The 21402-nt window shown below is 35.4% G+C and overlaps 1 protein-coding gene across 1 annotated transcript; it reads left to right on the top strand.

Moving 5' to 3' along the window:
- The first annotated feature begins 1390 nt into the window (after nt 1-1390).
- LOC117331227 (laccase-3-like) lies at nt 1391-16853 on the top strand. The gene is made up of 5 exons (XM_033889825.1): nt 1391-1554; nt 1643-1765; nt 2378-2420; nt 12592-14596; nt 16681-16853. The coding sequence occupies exons 1-5, from the start codon at nt 1391-1393 to the stop codon at nt 16851-16853; spliced, it is 2508 nt and encodes an 835-aa protein (XP_033745716.1).
- The last annotated feature ends 4549 nt before the right edge of the window (nt 16854-21402 follow it).

Raw genomic sequence — 21402 nt, 5'->3', positions numbered from 1 at the left:
ACTGATACCCACTGTATAGAAATATATCTAATAAATGTATATAAATATATCTAATAAATACCAATAATGGACTAAAATAATATCAGCGTCCTAATTGTGTTCGCTTATAAAGCTGAAAGTTTACATACAAAATATAGAGAGTAGGAGGCGATAGAATTTCTTCGGGGTACATTCAATTTGTTATACACTTAAATTTGTACAGAGGGGAAGAGAAGCTTAACGTAAAGTATGTAACGTTGGGTATGATATAAAAATATGCGACAGTCTTTTGAGGTAAATTTGAGCTGAAATTGACCTGAAAATGACATGAAAATGAGGTCAATTTCACAAAGAAATTTTCAGTTCAATTTCAGGTCAATTTAACACGATGGAATCTTCATGTGAATTGAGGTGAAATTTTCATGTCAACTTCAGGTCAATTTCTTTACATGTATTAAGTAATCTGCTATTTTCAGGTCAAATCGACCTGGACATTTTCAGATGAAATTGACCTGAATGAAGAAGGGCATCTTGACATGATGCACTATATCTGTCATACTCTCTGTGATGGGGAGAACATAATCACCAGGGCAGCAGGCAGGGAAACTAGAGGACACATAATTTCATCAGGGGAGATTACCACAAAATGGAGGGTTTATAGACGACCTGACTTTAACAACTACCACCCATATACAGGCACGATGGATCATATCAGTTCTATGAGCAAGAGTGAAGTCTAAAACAAGGGAATCCAGATGTCCCCTTTTGAAAAGAGGGAAGGTGACCAGAAAGTTCAACCTCTCAATACAGCAAGAGGTGATACCAACGACTGTGGACAATTCAATCAAGTATTTGGGGAAGTGGTTTGATGCCATCCTGAATGACAGCAGGAACATCAAACGGTTACAGACCCAGGTAGGGGAGGGTTTGAGAAAGATCGACAAAACAGGGCTGCCTGGGAAATTCAAATCCTGGATTTATCACCTTGGACTTCTTCCTCGCCTGATATGGCCTCTTATGCTGTACGAAGTAGCCACTATTACAGTGGAAGCTCTTGATCAGCAAGTGTTTACGACGTTGGCTTGGGGTCCCTCCAAGTTTTACCATTGTTTGCCTATACAGCATGACAGTCTTCAGACAACAATTACCAATATCATCATTGAGGGAAGAGTTTAAGGTGGCGAAGACTAGTCTGGTAATGACTGTCAGAGACTCCAAAGACGAAAAGATCAGGTATGCTAGGATTGAGACTCGAACAGGACGGAAGTGGTTAGCAAGCAATGCGATTCAGGGAGCAGAAACTAGATTGAGACACGGCGACATTGTTGAGACTACCTGCATTGGCAGACAGGGACTTGGGACAACCCAAGTCAACAAGTAGAGAACAGCGGACAGGTTTGGTAGGAAAAAGATGGTCCAAGACAACTTAAGGAAAATGGAGGAAGAGATCCAGAAAGCAGAGGTGATTAAAATTGGAGCACAGGGTGCATGGACACGATGGAAGGCAACTAAAAGACGTCATACATGGTCAAGCATCTTGAAGTGGGAATCGTGTAGAATCCAGTTCCTTATGCGGTCAGTGTACGATGTTCTACCAACACCTACCAACCAGAATTGATGGGGGATGAAAGAAAACCTAAATGCCCACTATTTGATTGTCCAGGAAACCTGGTCTATGCATTGTCATCGTGCAACACTGCTATGACCCAGGGGAGATATACATGCAGCACAACAAGGTTCTGCGGGAGCTAGCAGACACGTTGGAGAAGGCAAAGCAAACAGAGATGTATGAAACATCAACCATACATCAATTTTGTATGATCTGAAGAGTCAAGTCCAGTTTTTGATTCGGGATAATTTGTTAGGTATGTCACACGAGTATTTTAATATGTGGATATTTCTTGCAATTATGCACCAACGATGTTTTACATTTGAAACACAGTTTATTGAACATAAACACAGACACGGAGACAGTGACCTGAAATAAAAAGAACAATACCTAAAATACATACGGACACGTGTAAACGATGCCGACAATTACATTATTTAATACTGAACGCATTAAATATTCATTTAGGTATATTTTATATGTTTATATTATATTCTATTTTATTTCATAGTTACACTTTTACAATTAACAATTATAATACATTATTTTTACACTAGCTTTGACCCTATGGAGCCCGACCACGTGTATGTCATATGTTAAATATTTTAACATATTACGGGCAAGATATTTAAAATGCAAATATATTAGTTCAATGTATTTTATCTACATCAAATAGCTAAAACACATTAAATAATGTATTTATATTATTATTTTAAATTAAATAAACTTACCTTGAAGCACTGTGGCCGTAAAGCGCACAGGCTTATACTGGAAATGTGTATGGTGCAGGGTCTATGGCCGTTGTGGCTGCACTCACCTGGGCAAGGCCCAGGTAAGGTTTTCCACGTGCACGGGTATAGGGTCATGCAGGGTCAAAGTGACACACTCAACCAATCCTTGCGCTCACCTCTCATACGTCACCATAACAACTATATACACAGGTACATAGGACATTATATGACACAGGGACTTGTGCAAACATTATACACAATACACAGCGCAAGTATCTATATACACTTTACATGTACAGGTGTTGGTCAGACTATTATAAAAGTTTGACCACCGTGACAGGTATACAATATGAATAAGTCTGAAAACTGTATAGAGGTCAAAATGTGAATTTATAGTTATATTTCTTTGGGAGTATGCGACTATAAAACAGGAAACATCTGTCACAACGAATCTTTTTAATCATTATATAAACTACAATACCAAGAATTCCATTGTTTTACTAGCAAACTGATTTTTACTCACCAACACTTCTGTAAAACATACATCATAACTAAATCTATGAAAGAAAACACACAAACATGGAGTAGGGGACTTTCTGTTTGCCATTTGATTAGATTACAGAGATGTCAATCCCCGATATAATAAGTAATCCATTTCGAGCTTCCATGGGGACAAAAATAATATTTGTTATCAAACAAACGCACGATGGGGAGGTCCTCCTTTCAAGGGCAAACTTTTTAAAGAGGTTGGTAAGAAATCTGAATTAAAGATGCTATATCTCCGACAAAGAGTAATTTTTATCGATTGAAAACAAAATTAGGCTCTTTTAAATTTTTTCTACAATGCCAAAATTCATAATTTTACGCTATAGACACCCTCCAAAAGTTAGTGTTTTTATCTTTATAATTTAAAGTAAATTATTTGCTCCCCTAAGAAATATGTGTTTTTTGGTCTTTCAACCGATCATTATTAGGACTCTTTTGGTATTTATTCAGTCATTTGTCAATTAAATATATTTCTATACCGTGGATGTCATTTGTTGGTGTTAATTAGATATATTTCTATACCGTTGATGTCATTTGTTGGTGTTAATTAGATATATTTCTATACCGTTGATGTCATTTGTTGGTGTTAATTAGATATATTTCTATACCGTTGATGTCATTTGTTGGTGTAATTAGATATATTTCTATACCGTTGATGTCATTTGTTGGTGTTATTAGATATATTTCTATACCGTTGATGTCATTTGTTGGTGTTAATTAGATATATTTCTATACCATGGATGTCATTTGTTGGTGTTAATTAGATATATTTCTATACCGTTGATGTCATTTGTTGGTGTAATTAGATATATTTCTATACCGTGGATGTCATTTGTTGGTGTTATTAGATATATTTCTATACCGTGGATGTCATTTGTTGGTGTTAGATATATTTCTATACAGTGGGTGCCATTTGTTGGTGTTATTAGATATATTTCTATACAGTGGATGTCATTTGTTGGTGTTAATTAGATATATTTCTATACCGTTGATGTCATTTGTTGGTGTTAATTAGATATATTTCTATACCGTTGATGTCATTTGTTGGTGTAATTAGATATATTTCTATACCGTTGATGTCATTTGTTGGTGTTAATTAGATATATTTCTATAACGTTGATGTCATTTGTTGGTGTTAATTAGATATATTTCTATAACGTTGATGTCATTTGTTGGTGTAATTAGATATATTTCTATACCGTTGATGTCATTTGTTGGTGTTAATTAGATATATTTCTATACAGTGGATGTCATTTGTTGGTGTTATTAGATATATTTCTATACCGTTGATGTCATTTGTTGGTGTTAATTAGATATATTTCTATACCGTTGATGTTATTTGTTGGTGTAATTAGATATATTTCTATACCGTTGATGTCATTTGTTGGTGTTAATTAGATATATTTCTATACCGTTGATGTCATTTGTTGGTGTAATTAGATATATTTCTATACCGTTGATGTCATTTGTTGGTGTTAATTAGATATATTTCTATACCGTTGATGTCATTTGTTGGTGTTATTAGATATATTTCTATACCGTGGATGTCATTTGTTGGTGTTAATTAGATATATTTCTATACCGTTGATGTCATTTGTTGGTGTTAGATATATTTCTATACCGTGGATGTCATTTGTTGGTGTTAATTAGATATATTTCTATACCGTGGATGTCATTTGTTGGTGTAATTAGATATATTTCTATACCGTGGATGTCATTTGTTGGTGTTAATTAGATATATTTCTATACCGTTGATGTCATTTGTTGGTGTTATTAGATATATTTCTATACAGTGGATGTCATTTGTTGGTGTTATTAGATATATTTCTATACCGTGGGTGTCATTTGTTGGTGTTATTAGATATATTTCTATACAGTGGATGTCATTTGTTGGTGTAATTAGATATATTTCTATACAGTGGATGTCATTTGTTGGTGTTATTAGATATATTTCTATACAGTGGATGTCATTTGTTGGTGTAATTAGATATATTTCTATACCGTTGATGTCATTTGTTGGTGTTATTAGATATATTTCTATACAGTGGATGTCATTTGTTGGTGTTATTAGATATATTTCTATACCGTGGGTGTCATTTGTTGGTGTTATTAGATATATTTCTATACAGTGGATGTCATTTGTTGGTGTAATTAGATATATTTCTATACAGTGGATGTCATTTGTTGGTGTTATTAGATATATTTCTATACCGTGGATGTCATTTGTTGGTGTTAATTAGATATATTTCTATACAGTGGATGTCATTTGTTGGTGTTAATTAGATATATTTCTATACCGTAGATGTCATTTGTTGGTGTTAATTAGATATATTTCTATACAGTGGATGTCATTTGTTGGTGTTAATTAGATATATTTCTATACCGTGGATGTCATTTGTTGGTGTTAATAAGATATATTTCTATACAGTGGATGTCATTTGTTGGTGTTATTAGATATATTTCTATACAGTGGATGTCATTTGTTGGTGTAATTAGATATATTTCTATACCGTGGATGTCATTTGTTGGTGTTAATTAGGTATATTTCTATACCGTTGATGTCATTTGTTGGTGTAATTAGATATATTTCTATACCGTTGATGTCATTTGTTGGTGTTAATTAGATATATTTCTATACCGTTGATGTCATTTGTTGGTGTTATTAGATATATTTCTATACAGTGGATGTCATTTGTTGGTGTTAATTAGATATATTTCTATACCGTGGGTGTCATTTGTTGGTGTAATTAGATATATTTCTATACCGTGGATGTCATTTGTTGGTGTTAATTAGATATATTTCTATAACGTTGATGTCATTTGTTGGTGTTAATTAGATATATTTCTATACCGTTGATGTCATTTGTTGGTGTTAATTAGATATATTTCTATACAGTGGATGTCATTTGTTGGTGTTATTAGATATATTTCTATACAGTGGATGTCATTTGTTGGTGTTATTAGATATATTTCTATACAGTGGATGTCATTTGTTGGTGTTAATTAGATATATTTCTATACAGTGGGTGTCATTTGTTGGTGTTATTAGATATATTTCTATACCGTGGATGTCATTTGTTGGTGTTAATTAGATATATTTCTATACAGTGGATGTCATTTGTTGGTGTTAGATATATTTCTATACCGTGGATGTCATTTGTTGGTGTTAATTAGATATATTTCTATACCGTGGATGTCATTTGTTGGTGTTAATAAGATATATTTCTATACAGTGGATGTCATTTGTTGGTGTTAATTAGATATATTTCTATACCGTGGATGTCATTTGTTGGTGTTAATTAGATATATTTCTATACAGTGGATGTCATTTGATGGTGTTAATTAGATATATTTCTATGCCGTGGGTGTCATTTGTTGGTGTTAATTAGATATATTTCTATACAGTGGATGTCATTTGTTGGTGTTAATAAGATATATTTCTATAACGTTGATGTCATTTGTTGGTGTTAATTAGATATATTTCTATACCGTGGGTACCATATGTTGGTGTTAATTAGATATATTTCTATACCGTTGATGTCATTTGTTGGTGTTAATTAGATATATTTCTATAACGTTGATGTCATTTGTTGGTGTAATTAGATATATTTCTATACAGTGGATGTCATTTGTTGGTGTTAATTAGATATATTTCTATACCGTGGATGTCATTTGTTGGTGTTAATTAGATATATTTCTATACAGTGGATGTCATTTGTTGGTGTTAATTAGATATATTTCTATACCGTTGATGTCATTTGTTGGTGTTAATTAGATATATTTCTATACCGTGGATGTCATTTGTTGGTGTTATTAGATATATTTCTATACCGTGGATGTCATTTGTTGGTGTTATTAGATATATTTCTATACAGTGGATGTCATTTGTTGGTGTTATTAGATATATTTCTATACCGTTGATGTCATTTGTTGGTGTTAATTAGGTATATTTCTATACCGTTGATGTCATTTGTTGGTGTTAATTAGATATATTTCTATACCGTTGATGTCATTTGTTGGTGTTAATTAGATATATTTCTATACAGTGGATGTCATTTGTTGGTGTTAATTAGATATATTTCTATACCGTAGATGTCATTTGTTGGTGTTAATTAGATATATTTCTATACCGTGGATGTCATTTGTTGGTGTTAATTAGATATATTTCTATACAGTGGATGTTATTTGTTGGTGTTAATTAGATATATTTCTATACCGTGGGTGTCATTTGTTGGTGTTAATTAGATATATTTCTATACAGTGGATGTCATTTGTTGGTGTTAATTAGATATATTTCTATACCGTGGGTGTCATTTGTTGGTGTAATTAGATATATTTCTATACAGTGGATGTCATTTGTTGGTGTTAATTAGATATATTTCTATACCGTAGATGTCATTTGTTGGTGTTAATTAGATATATTTCTATACAGTGGATGTCATTTGTTGGTGTTAATTAGATATATTTCTATACCGTAGATGTCATTTGTTGGTGTTAATTAGATATATTTCTATACCGTGGATGTCATTTGTTGGTGTTAATTAGATATATTTCTATACCGTTGATGTCATTTGTTGGTGTTATTAGATATATTTCTATACAGTGGATGTCATTTGTTGGTGTTAATTAGATATATTTCTATACCGTGGGTGTCATTTGTTGGTGTTAATTAGATATATTTCTATACCGTTGATGTCATTTGTTGTTGTTAATTAGATATATTTCTATACCGTTGATATCATTTGTTGGTGTTAATTAGATATATTTCTATACCGTTGATGTCATTTGTTGGTGTTAATTAGATATATTTCTATACTGTTGAAGTCATTTGTTGGTGTTAATTAGATATATTTCTATACCGTTGATGCCATTTGTTGGTGTTAATTAGATATATTTCTATACCGTGTGTGTCATTTGTTGGTGTTAATTAGATATATTTCTATACCGTTGATGTCATTTGTTGTTGTTAATTAGATATATTTCTATACCGTTGATGTCATTTGTTGGTGTTAATTAGATATATTTATATACAGTGGATGTCATTTGTTGGTGTTAATTAGATATATTTCTATACCGTTGATGTCATTTGTTGGTGTTAATTAGATATATTTCTATACCGTGGATGTCATTTGTTGGTGTTAATTAGATATATTTCTATAACGTTGATGTTGAAGCATCTTTTAGTTTCATTTAAACAGCTCACTGGTTCTATTTAAACAAACTAAAATCTATACTCTTTTCACAGAGGCATATTTTCCGCGTTCCATCTGACATCAAAACCAAATGGCATTGTTATGGGCGCAATGATTGACAGGCTGTGTGTCAATGGGATGTAATATTTTTATTCCAGATTTTAATCTCCACTAGGTTCTTTGATGTTTTTTTAAATGTCCACTGATGCTGATACATATATTTTAAATCTTTTATTTTCTATAATGAATATGTTTACATTTCTATAGTGGCATATAAGCATCAACATGTTACATGAATTGGAGGAGACCCACGGTTGATTGCACTACGCTACGCTTCACTTAAAAGTGTAACCAACCGTGCAATCAACCGTGGCTCTCCGACGATGGGTATTTATAGAATTATTAAACGTGGCATATGTTCGTCGTATCTATTTTGACGTCAGAGAGGACAATGTCACTTATTGTTGCTCATTGTCCATAAATAATTTGAAGCAGACAATATCATTAATTATCACAAAACAAGAAAACAAAAATGTAGTGACAATGTTCTGCAAAAATGGTTCAGAGAGTTAGGGCTTTATTTAGTAAACCAAAAAGATTGGTCAGATGGACCCCATACCGCACCAATTGCGAGGCCGATAAAGTCAAATAAAAGCCTTATAGTAAACAGCTGAAGAATGGGATTGGGTGATATGTTTTCTGGGATGCTCAACACAGGTGTACCTCCCGACGGTTTGGAAAGTCTAATAGTGGACAGGAATTACTGGCATACAGTTATTATATCACGAACTTGTGAAAAAAGTAGATATATTTAAATAAAAATTGTAACTGTAGCTATTTGAGACTTGTTAATGTAGAGGAATCAGTGTATTTTTAGAACATTCCTAATAAAGCATGACTATTTTGAGAGAAGAAGTTATCGTATCTTATCAGTGCAGTACGTGGTACTGCACGTATAAATGTAGTCTTATAAAGTTAAATGATTTGTAAGTTATTGTACGAGTGTAGTATTCTTCTTAGTGAAGCGAAGCGTAGTGCAATCAACCGTGGGTATCCGACGTCTGTAGCGTGTTGCAATCAACCGTGGGTATCCGACGTCCGTAGCGTGGTGCAATCAACCGTGGGTATCCGACGTCCATAGCGTGGTGCAATCAACCATGGATATCCGACGTCTGAAGCGTAGTGCAATCAACCGTAGGTATCCGACGTCCATAGCGTGGTGCAATCAACCATGGATATCCGACGTCTGTAGCGTGGTACAATCAACCGTGGATATCTCACGTCCATAGCGTAGTTTTGTAATCAATCGTGGATATCCATAGTGCAATCAACCGTGGGTATCCGACGTATGTAGCATAGTGCAATCAACCCTGGATATCCGACGTCTGTAGCGTAGTGCAATCAACCGTGAAAATCCGACGTCAGAGCGTAGTGCAATCAACCGTGAAAATCCGACGTCTGTAGCGTAGTGCAATCAACCGTGCATATTCGACGTCTGTAGCGTGGAGCAATCAACCGTGCATATCCGACGTCTGTAGCGTAGTGCAATCAACCGTGGATATCCGACGTCTGTAGCGTAGTGTAATCAACCGTGAATATCTCACGTCCGTAGCGTAGTGTTGTAATCAATCGTGGATATCCGTAGTGCAATCAACCGTGGGTATCCGACGTCCGTAGCGTAGTTTTGTAATCAATTGTTGGTATCCGTATTGCAATCAACCATGGGCATCTGTAGTGCAGTCAACCGTGGATATCCATAGTGCAATCAACCGTGGGTATCCGACGATGAGTACTGTTCGGTTATCATAAGAGTCGCGCAGACGAAGTAGTAAATATTACATAAAACACCGTTTCAGAAAACGTTGCTACAGTAACCAGGATGTGATGTGACTTGTAAAATGAACCTCATTAAACAGTAGATAATAAAACATATATTGAAAAAGGTTAATGACCGCAATATGTATGGAGCATCGTTTGATAATATTTGGTCGTCTATATATAGTTATGATTTGTAATGACAAGGTGGTGTCAATCTCGCTCTGCTTTAATGATTAAGCAATACACATTTTACACCAATACAAAAAATATAGATATTTGGATTTAAATCAAATGAACAATGGATCAAAATTATGATTCTTATTAGTGTGACATTAAATCATATATGTGTATGAAAAAAAATAAAAAAATAAAGATAAGAAAATAAAAACGTGTTTGTCAAGAATACTTTAAGCGTATATGATTTTGAACACTGTTTTTATTATCAAATTTTAACAATCTTAGCTTCGATGATACTATAGAATATGCCATAGAAAACAATATTTAAAGAAAACAGCTAGTAGATATTTGAGGTATATGAATTTTTCGTGCATGAACATCTTTTTATGTACATTGCGCATGAACATGTTGTACAGGTCATGATCGGTGCAAATACTATTTTCTTACTAATTTTGAATTTGCGGGCCAACGAAGCAGAAAGAAGTCATTTTAAACATGACATGACACATATAGATTTTGTTTTGTGTGACGAGAACAGTTGATGTTACAAGAGGTGAACATTTAGAAAAGATGGTAAGTTGTTGAATTTATTATGTTTATTGTCTTCTTATATGTTATTGTATTTGCTTGTTTGTTTGTATATCCCTGTTGACATGTAAGAATCCCCTGGTTGTTTCCCGAAAGGTACTACATTTGTAGATGTAGATATTGTTACTATATATCACTATACTATGATGTTGCTTAAACTTCAAACATAATTGTTGTTTTAACAATTATATCAAATATAATTGCTGATAGGACTTTAATGGAATGTCAAAATGAACTGAATCTTTTTTTCATTTAATTCAGTTGTAACTTTCTTAGTTAAAACAATTAAAATTCAAGTGGTGGTGCTTTGTACATCCGTGGTTCTGTGGTGAAATTATGGCTTAAAACAGATGAATATAGTGTACATGTATATCTACTATAAAACAAAAAATAATATTAGCTAAAGTCCTTTATAATAAGAATGATTCACTGAATGGTGCGAATACATTTTCACGCCAAAAGAAATGTGCATCGTATAGTTTAAACATAATCTCCATGGAAATATGTTTCGCTGTCCGGTTCTTGCACTGACCCAAAATCCCTAAAAAAAAGAAATAAAGAAAAAAATCCCGATGATCCCTTAACCAGTATTGGAAAAACTCATTAACTCGCTAGATGTAAATCACAATACGGCGTGTGACTGAAGAAGGCCACACTCAAGATTATTTATTTATGACATTTGAGAATATTGTTTTTGAATTAGAAATGAAGCAAACAATTACATAGATATGATATACATGCAACTCTTTACTCCATATAAAAAAGCCATAAAAAAAAGTATGTCTTTGGCAAAACCCGCCACAAAGACATTGAAAATATCCTCCCCCACATAAGTGAAAATGATTCAGTAACTTGTTGAAGAATATATCGATATGGTTATACATATTGTAAATAGGGTTATGTTTTAAAGTGAAATATACACTATAAAGGGATTAAGGTAACATTGCCATAGTTGGGGATTTTAAGAAAATGTGGATTTATAAAATGGAGCATTGTATAAAAGAGTGTCTCATATTATTAACTACAATGCATTTAATTATTTGATCAAATTCCAATTGATGTTTTCACATTAGACTCTATTGTCATTATGATACGATATTGTGTTTTATCATGTCTATGCTGTTATATAACATCAACCTTTATATATAGGTGTCAGATTTATATAAGTGTCTTGACACATGTTTCTGATTCCTTTTTGTATAATTTATATGTTTTATATATATTTTAAAATGGAAATCGACAAATAAAGACAGTTCAAACTAAAAGAGTGTGAGAGGTAAAGAATACTTAACAAAAAAACTATTGTAACGGGGAAAATAATAAGTTACCTTTCGAGGAATACACATTTTATCGTTAAAGCGAGACACCTACTAATATCCAGGTATTGTACTTTAGATAATCACAGTTTAATAATAAGTTTTTTTCATGCTTATGAGATCAACATTTAAAACATTCATTCCCATGTGTTTTTCTACGTTTCTGGCTTCATGATCTTAATTAAAAAACACATGTTTGGACCAATCTAAAATGCAATCTACTGAATCGATAGTGTGTGACATTATGTTTTATGGTCTACACAAGTCCGCCGTTTACGTGGTTGCCAAGGAAGCGTGAAATAGATTCAACAAATACTAGACTTCTACTCGTATATGTTAAAAAGGGGATTCACGAAAGTTTTTACCACAAAAGATTGTACCTACGAAAATTCTGCACTAAAATGTATCGGCAGTATAATTTCAACTGCATTCAATGTTGATAACTTGAGTAGTTACTTTTGAAAAAAAAAAAAAAAAAAATACGCTTCACATTTTAACTTTTTTTCCTTCGAACATTTTCTTAAAATCCTGAAAATTCGATCCATAAAAAAAAAACAACCAATGCATTATCATAATTTTTCATTTCGAAATGTCTTCTAAGGGTAAGGAAATAAATAATATGTTTGTTTCTTTAGATTATGGGCCAGTTGACCATGTTCGTGCTACTCATAACGGGGCCATCAAGCTTTGCTTTCGAGTGTGACAAAGAAGCTACGGTGTGTAGGACGTCCTTGGTTATAGATCGTAGAATTACGATGACACAAAAGGTCCACAGAAAAAATCACCTTCATCAACACAAATTACATCGCCACTACGTGGACAATCCTGAAAACGCAGCTGAAATCCCACAGGACGGTATTATAACTGGCGACGGATATGAACCAGGGCGACTCGTCGTGGTTGCCAATGACAGCATGCCTGGCCCTCCAATCATCGTCTACGTCGGCCAGCGACTCATAATTGATGTTATAAATCACCTTCCATCTGATACAGTGACTATACATTGGCATGGCCTGTCCCAGCACGGGACGCCATGGATGGACGGTGTCCCTTTCATCACCCAGTGCCCAATTCTCTCTGGCCAGTCGTTCACCTACAACTTCATTGCTGAACCTAAGGGAACCTATTGGTATCATGCACATACCGGGTCTATGAGATCAAATGGACTAAACGGAGCATTCGTTATAAGAGAACCGCATGAAACTATACCCGAACATATCATGGTCGTTCAGGGGTTCAACCACAATCGAAGTTCAGATTTGGACTTCAAGAAAATGGAAATGGGTCACTTTGCAAAACATCATCCGATGCCGACAGCGGAATCAGTAGATGGTGGGGTCTTAAGTCATTTCCCCCTGACTTCGGCACTTATAAATGGCAAAGGACGGTTCTATCCTAATTTAACGTCAGAAGAACACAACCAAGCTCCACTGACTCTTTATGACGCACAGTTCGGAAACAAATATCGATTCCGTGTTGTCAATGTTGGTGCTATGTACCCTTTCCGCATCTCTATCGACAATCATGACCTGACTTTGACTGCATCTGATGGGTTTGACTTCAAACCTGTAGTGGCTGAATCATTCATAATCAATCCGGGAGAAAGATACGATTTCTTCATCGTAGCAGAACAGCCTGTAGCGAACTACTGGATACGCGCTGAAACTATTGAACACCCGATCCCACACAAGGCGAGGGCAAATTTACGTTATAGCGGGGCAGCGGATGAGGACCCGACCACTTCCAGGAAGATGTGTACTTCTACTAACCGGTGTCTAGTTGTAAACTGCCCTTTTTCGTATTTCCCAGCAGGCTCCTTCACAGACTGTATGCGATTCGACCAGTTACGGTCTCTACTCGACAATGACCCTGCACCGGTACCGACCGGCGACCAGTCGCTGGTCGAGCACTTCCTCAACTTTGCATTTCCAGGAAAAGACTACTTCCCCTCGTCGATTAATGGAAGACAATTTAGGTTTCCTAAAGTCTGTGCTCTGACCCAGCCCTATGAGATAGACACATCTTGTGACGATCAGGATTGTGGTTCGGATAAACTATGTCAGTGTTCGCACTCACTCAACCTGAATCACAACGACGTCGTGCAACTCGTCATCCTCAACATGGGAGTAGGAACGGGATGGTCCCATCCCGTCCATCTTCATGGCTACACGTTTTATGTCCTGAAAATGGGTTATGCTACATACAACGAGACAACGGCTAGATTTATATCACAAAATCCTGATATTAACTGCCGTGGAAACTTCTGCAATGATGCTACATGGAGCGACCCGAGCTGGCTCGCGGATGACGTCCCTGGGTTGGAACTCTCCAACCCACCTCGAAAGGATACACTTATCATACCTAGCGGTGGGTATGCAGTCATCAGAATCAAGGCCGATAATCCGGGAATATGGCTCTTGCATTGTCATATAGAGCTACATGCCAACAATGGAATGATGATGTTCATCAACAACTCGTATGGAATGCATCCGCCCCCTCCGGACGGATTTCCTATCTGCCACAGCTTTCCATCTGCATACCGTTCTCACAAATATGCTAGCGATAGCGGCAATGCCACAACTCAAGCGCCTGTGACCAAGATCACTACACAGATCAATGAGATCGAAGTGTGCAAAGAAGGTTGGTGTTCATGTTTCCATTTGATAATTCGTTTCTCGTTATCTTTCATTCTTTAATTTCACTTAATTTCATAAATGACAGAATAAGATGTTAATCTCGTTAAAATGTTCAAAGATTTAAACTTTAATCATTTTACAAAAAAAATGCGAAACACGTTATACCAACGTCTATTAATAACTCTTGTTGGTCTGGATGGAAGCGCGCGAGGGGTCTTTATGTGGGAGGAAACCGGAGAAAAACTACGTGGTCTGACAGGTAACCCTATACCTTTTCATATTCGCTCGTGGAATTTGATACGCGACCACCTAGGTGAAAAGCTAGTGTTTTTCATTGTTCCACCCGATTGATCAGAAAACCTAAAAAACGTACATGTAGTCCGCGTAAAAATATTAGCTCCCTCTACATGCTATTGCAATTCTACGAGCATTTTCTTTTACGTGAGAAATATTAAAATTCCTTCTGTGAGTGAAGTTAGAAATTGTTCGATAGTTCTGTTGTCACTGCCCCTTTTCTCATTTTGAGAACAAAGTAATACCTGGAGGCGACCTAGGTTTGACGGGTGTCATTTGCCGACTTAGAAGACGCTCACCTAACCGGGACACATGGTCTTATTCTACTTGTACGTCATGTTAATCTATATTCTGTGCACACCTTGCCATCGTGTTTTAAGGAAGAATTATGATCTGTTGATATGTGAATTTGTCAGTAAATCTTCTTGACTAATGCCGCTTCAATGAATACATAACAGTATGTTTTTGTTTTGTTTTAAATACCTTGTGTATTTCTCGTATGTGATGGGGCCACGGTGGCCGAGTGGTTAAGGTGTCCTGAAATTTCATCACTAGCCACCCACCTCTTGGTTGAGAGTTCGAAACCTACGTGGGACAGTTGCCAGGTACTGTCCGTAGGCCGGTGGGTTTTTTTCCCCGGGTACTCTGGCTTTCCCCCCACCTCAAAAACCAGGCACGTCCTTGAATGACCCTGGCTGTTAAAAGGACGTTAAACAAAACAAACCAACCATTTTGTATGTGATGCAACTTGTTTCGCTCACAACTATCAAATTCGTAGACGTGCCTGTTGTAGTTATAGTACATGTACAGATGTACTTAAGTAACAACTGTCATGGTTAACGTCCTACCGTTAAAAAAACATTGCCATATCTCATATATCATGCATTGGCATGCTTCGTATGTTTTTACACATGGCAGCTGACTCGAGGGATTAATGTTGACAAAGCATATTCGCAATAGTCACAATACTGATCTCATTACTGGGAAACCATTTATTTCCTGTGAATTGACTTAACTCAAATCCATTACCGTAAATGTGCTGATTTTGGCGCACTCAAAATCTAGCGCATTATCAAACTTCAGCAGATTGCCGTAATGATAATTAACGCACCATTATTAATTACCATAGAAGTATTGTATAGAAAATTAATTACCGCAATCCTAGTTTAGCGGAATACTTCCAATACGAAAAACACTAAAATAGATTAATACGATTACCGCTAAAATATGTATGTTTTAGTATAATGTTCCATCGTTTTCACTACCACAGTTCCCCTTTTGAGAACGTGGATTTGATTAACAGTACATAATGGATAGTTAGACGTTCGCCCTTATGAAACACCCTAAATGTCACCTTAAATTCACTCTCATTTTGCGCTTGTTCTCGACATGGTTCGTATAAGATATATATAATTCTAAAGCCGTGGATGTTGTTCATCTGAATGTGTTATTTGATAGTATTTGACTCATTTGTAATATTTAAAAGATATCGATTTAATGTATATTTGCAATGCGAACCAGGCGTACATAATTCTATCATCAAGTAGAAGATTTGTCACTGTTGTCATGTCGGGATACCAGGCTGTTTATCCCCGCAACATCGAAACATCACTTTTTGGGGATGCCGATTTGGCGCAGTGGTGCGTGTAACTGTCGCAGATAATCTGTCTATGCAATTTAGAACCGTAGAACGTGAGGTCGAGCCAGGTTCGCGCACGTGTCAAAATTGTCTTCACCGTCATATTATATATCATATCATGGATCTTTATAATATTGCTGGTTTATTTACAACAGACGGATGCGGAACGAAGGCAATTTTGATCGGTATGGCTATCGTGGTTGTGGTACTGCTTCCTCTACTGGGGTACATCATACACCTTCGGAAGCTGGTCAGAGTCCTGGAAGAATGGAAGACGTCGACTGGGGAAACAAAAGGGATTTACAACCCTTTGTTCACGAAATATTGATCCTGGTCAGCAAATCCCTCGACTTGGTTCTTTAGAGCCCTTTCTTTCAGTTTCATTACACTAGATAAATTTTAACATACACATGGTGTACAGTACAGTAGAACAATTTTGTATTGGAAACGGTTCTGGTATGTAGTGTTATTTTTTCAGCATTTTATAGCAGAATATTTTTAGTTTAAATATCTGCGAGAGTGTCCTATCATAATTCTCTAGATGCGGTTGAATCTGTGTTAAGGTAAACTTGTAATGTTAAGACATTTAACCCTTTAAATATGATAATTGCTTCTTTGATCAAAGTATTGAAAATATATAATCATTTACAGCATAATAAGGTATGTAGATATGATTTTTATACCCGCAACGAAGTTAGGGGGGTATACTGGAATCAGGTTGTCCGTCCGTCCGTTGCTATGGCAACTGGTCACTATAAACAGGTTTTCCAATAAGAACCATAACTTTAAGTTTGTCCGGACAACTCCTCCTAAACCGAAGGGCAGATTTCAGTGAAACTTCACGCAAATATAGAGGACCATGTGTAGACGTGCATGCCACATTTTTTTCCTCAAAATAATGGCTGCTATGGCAACTGGTCACTATAAACAGGTTTTCCAATAAGAACCATAACTTAAGTTTGTCCGGACAACTCCTCCTAAACCGAAGGGCAGATTTCAATGAAACTTCACACAAATATAGAGGACCATGTGTAGATGTGCATGCCACTTTCTTTTTCTCAAAATTATGGTTGCTATGGCAACTGGTCACTATATTACTGGGTTATCTTAGTTAGCCTCTAATTAAGAGCTCCAATTCACCATTGTCTCGTGCAAATTGCGGGAGTATTAATCAGCCATCCTGGCGACAGTTCTAGTTAAATTAAAAAAAAAATGCTTTAACTAGATGAATTCCTTTTGAATATAATTATGTACTCATAAAATCGTTTTCATTTGTGGCAATATTGCTTGTCAAGATTATGGCATGACACCTGGATTGGTTTGAACGACAGAAGCGACACCTGGATTTATTTGAAAGACAGAAGCGACACCTGAATTGATTTGAACGACAGAAGCGACACCTGGATTGATTTGAACGACAGAAGCGACACCTGAATTGATTTGAACGACAGAAGCGACACCTGGATTGATTTGAACGACAGAAGCGACACATGGATTGATTTGAACGACAGAAGCGACACCTGGATTCATTTGAACGACAGAAGCGACACCTGGATTGATTTGAACGACAGAAGCGACACCTGAATTCATTTGAACGACAGAAGCGACACCTGAATTCATTTGAACGACAGAAGCGCCACATGGATTGATTTGAACGATATAAGCGACATGAGTTACCGGAGAGGCTTCCCAAGGAATAGTTGTCAATTGTTTGAAAAACTCTTTACAATAATGAAAATAGAAATGTGCTCGAGGTTATAGTTTGGTGTGTTCAGAGTAAACGGGTTTGTATTTAGTTTTGGTAGCAGGCCACAGTAGGATAGCCTGGTAATGGGTGATTTTTTTCTTAAGAAGATGACTCCTGTATTGTGATATGCAGAAAGAATGAAAAAAAGTTCACTTTAATTGGTGTATTCATTATGAAGTAGTATATATAGGCTTCACATTTATTAATACTTTTGAAAAAATGATCTCGAGAGTATAAATTACCGGATTTTCCGAAAGTTTGTTTACACAGAAAATATAGTTTTACTTGCAATGATGAACATATGTCAAAGCAAGAGTAATTCTGTCTTCGGGAAGGAAATATTTATTTTCAAATAGGTTTAAGAAAAAAATAAAGAGAAAAAGAAATTGAGTAGGGATTTGTGTCATTTTGCGTAAAAATTATGACATTTTGGAATTTTAAAGGTTTTGGTTAACATGGTTTTCAAAGTTCTGAAAAACTGAAAAAATTTTTTTTTACCTATCCTTTGATATTGCACATGTACAGATTATACATATATATGCTTTAGTATAGGTAATAAATATAGTTAACTGACTTTAAATATCTAAAACGTGTTCCCCTTTTCAGATTTGGGCACTTTTACTGTACACTACTACCTCAGGTTAGCGGGTTAAAGTTGAGTTATCTCAGGGTTGGCGGGCTATAGATTGATTAGTGAAGGGTTAACGGGTTAAGCTATATAGATTAGCATGTTCATGGTTAAGGGGTTATAGATTGGTTAGTTTAGTGTTAGCCTGTTATATATTGGTTAATGCATAGTTAGCGGGTTATATCTATATAGATTAGTTTGTTCATGGCTAAGGGGTTATGGATTGGTTAGTTTAGGGTTAGCCGGTTATAGATTGGTTAATCCATAGTTAGCGGGTTATATCTATATAGATTAGTTTGTTCATGGTTAGCGGGTTATAGCTATAACCATTATTTTGTGCGTGGCTAGAGTTGTAGATTAGTTTGTTCGGGGTTAGCGGGCTCTAGATTGCTTCGTTCATGGTTAGCTGGTTATGCATGTACATTGTAGCTATAGATTAGTTTATTCATAGTTAGCGAGTTATAAATTGATTAGCTCTTGGTAAGAAGACTATTGGTTGGTTTATTCAGGGTTGACGGGTTAAAGATTGGTTTATTTATGGTTAGGGGGTTATAGCTATAGAATAGTTCGTTCGGGGTTAGAGGGTTTTAGATTGGTTTGTTCTGGTTAGCGGGTTATACCTGTATAACCACTTTATGGCATATCCTCAATATGAACTTGCCAACTGTAAAGGAGAGTTACCAGCTCATAACTGCCAACTGATGTATGAATATAACAGTGAAGAAATGGAGGTTATAAAATGTAAAAAAAATAAACCTTCTGCCGTAGATAATTAAATATTGCAAGCGTAATATATATTAACCTCACGTTTATATGTATTAAATATTAGTATAACATTGATTATTCTTGTCGTTTATTTACACACACTACTTTTTACAGCGGAAGAACAAGAGTAGGCGGTTAACAGGATTCATGGACGACAAAGGCGGAGAAATTTGGATTTCGTTAATAAATAGAGGAATTGGATTTAAAATCACATGTTATAAATATAAGCATTGAACTGATTTTGGTTGGCATTGCTGGACTTAAATATATGGAGTTCATTAAATTTGTCTTTGTCCAGTTGGCCTTCATAAGTCAATAAATGCCTACTGAAAGCAGTCCAATGCTTAGATTAGGCTAACGTGTTAAAGATTGGTGTATTCATTGTTTGTGGGTTATAGCTCAATAGATTATCTTTTGGATTTAGCGGGTTAAAGGTTGGTTTGTTCGGGTTAACGGGGTATAGATTTGTAAGCGGGATTTAGAATAGTATGTTTTTGGTTAGCAGGATTTATATCGGTTAATTCATGGTTTGCGAGTTATAGATCGGTTTGTTCATGATTAGCAGGTTATATTTATAGATAAGTGTGTTCAGGGGTAACGGGTTATAAATCGGTTTGTTCAGGGTTAGTGTGTTTATAGATCGGTTTGTTTATGGTTAGCGTGCTATAGTCACAGATTAGTTTGTTCAGGGTTAGTGGGTTAAAGATTGGTTTTCCATAGTTATTGGGTTATTTTTTTTATTATTTTTTTTATTTTTCTTGTTTCCATCGGTACATGATATTTACAAATACAAGAGTTATAGAACTTGTATTCAAAGAATACTGAGCATATACATACACATTTCTAGATTAAGTTAAACCAGGAGCTACGAAGGTATTTATTGATAATAAGAAATATAGAATAAATTGAAGTTGATATTTCTACGTACATAACCATTTACAATTTGTATAGCTATTTAATTATCCTGAAGATAAGTTCGCTTCCAAATTAAACTTTCCGTGTACATATATACACATATGTCGGCATGTGCAATAGGATGCTCGCGAGAGTCGCCTCCCTTTATCAACAGTGATTCAAAAAGTTTAAAATAAAAAAAGTTAATATGGATTATATCATAAATGGAACTGCCCTTTACACTCTAATCACTCTCAAGAGATGCTGAACATTTTGAAGGTTAATCATCCAATGGAAGTAGGCATCTTTGAAAGACAGCTGGAAGAAAATCTTTTAGTGGGCCCTTTTTTTGTTAAAAGAAATTATGGTGTGTTATTATGCTGAATGTATTACCAGTTTGATGTATTTATTTCATGTCACAAAACCTGAAAATATAGTTTATAATTTTTAGTCAGATAACTTCACCAAACGATTCTATCATTCTATCCATACTGTCAGATCTTCCCGGACAGTATGAATTATTCAACATCCCCCCCCCCACCCCCCCCCCCCGCCCCAAAAAAAATAATTTGTATAGTTACTGTTTTTCTCTTACAGAAATAACTCAAAGCAGAATAATTCATTCGTGATAATTTTTCGAATTCTTGGGTTTCTTTTAAAATCCTATAGTTCAAGAACTTAGAAGCATTTAAAACATAGTTTTTTTCCAAAAAATGTATTGTTGATAACGTCTTCTGGCACGTGCACAGAACCTCTCCCCACCTCCTTCCAACATTATTAATCTGTCTGTTTTTACATAATTCGCTGGTAAAGAACAATAATTTAAAGCTTCTACATAGCCAA

Source organism: Pecten maximus, chromosome 7 (genome assembly GCF_902652985.1).
Source record: "Pecten maximus chromosome 7, xPecMax1.1, whole genome shotgun sequence".
NCBI lineage: Eukaryota > Metazoa > Mollusca > Bivalvia > Pectinida > Pectinidae > Pecten > Pecten maximus.
Note: the sequence above shows the minus strand (reverse complement) of the source record. Positions and strands in the feature narration are given on the sequence as shown.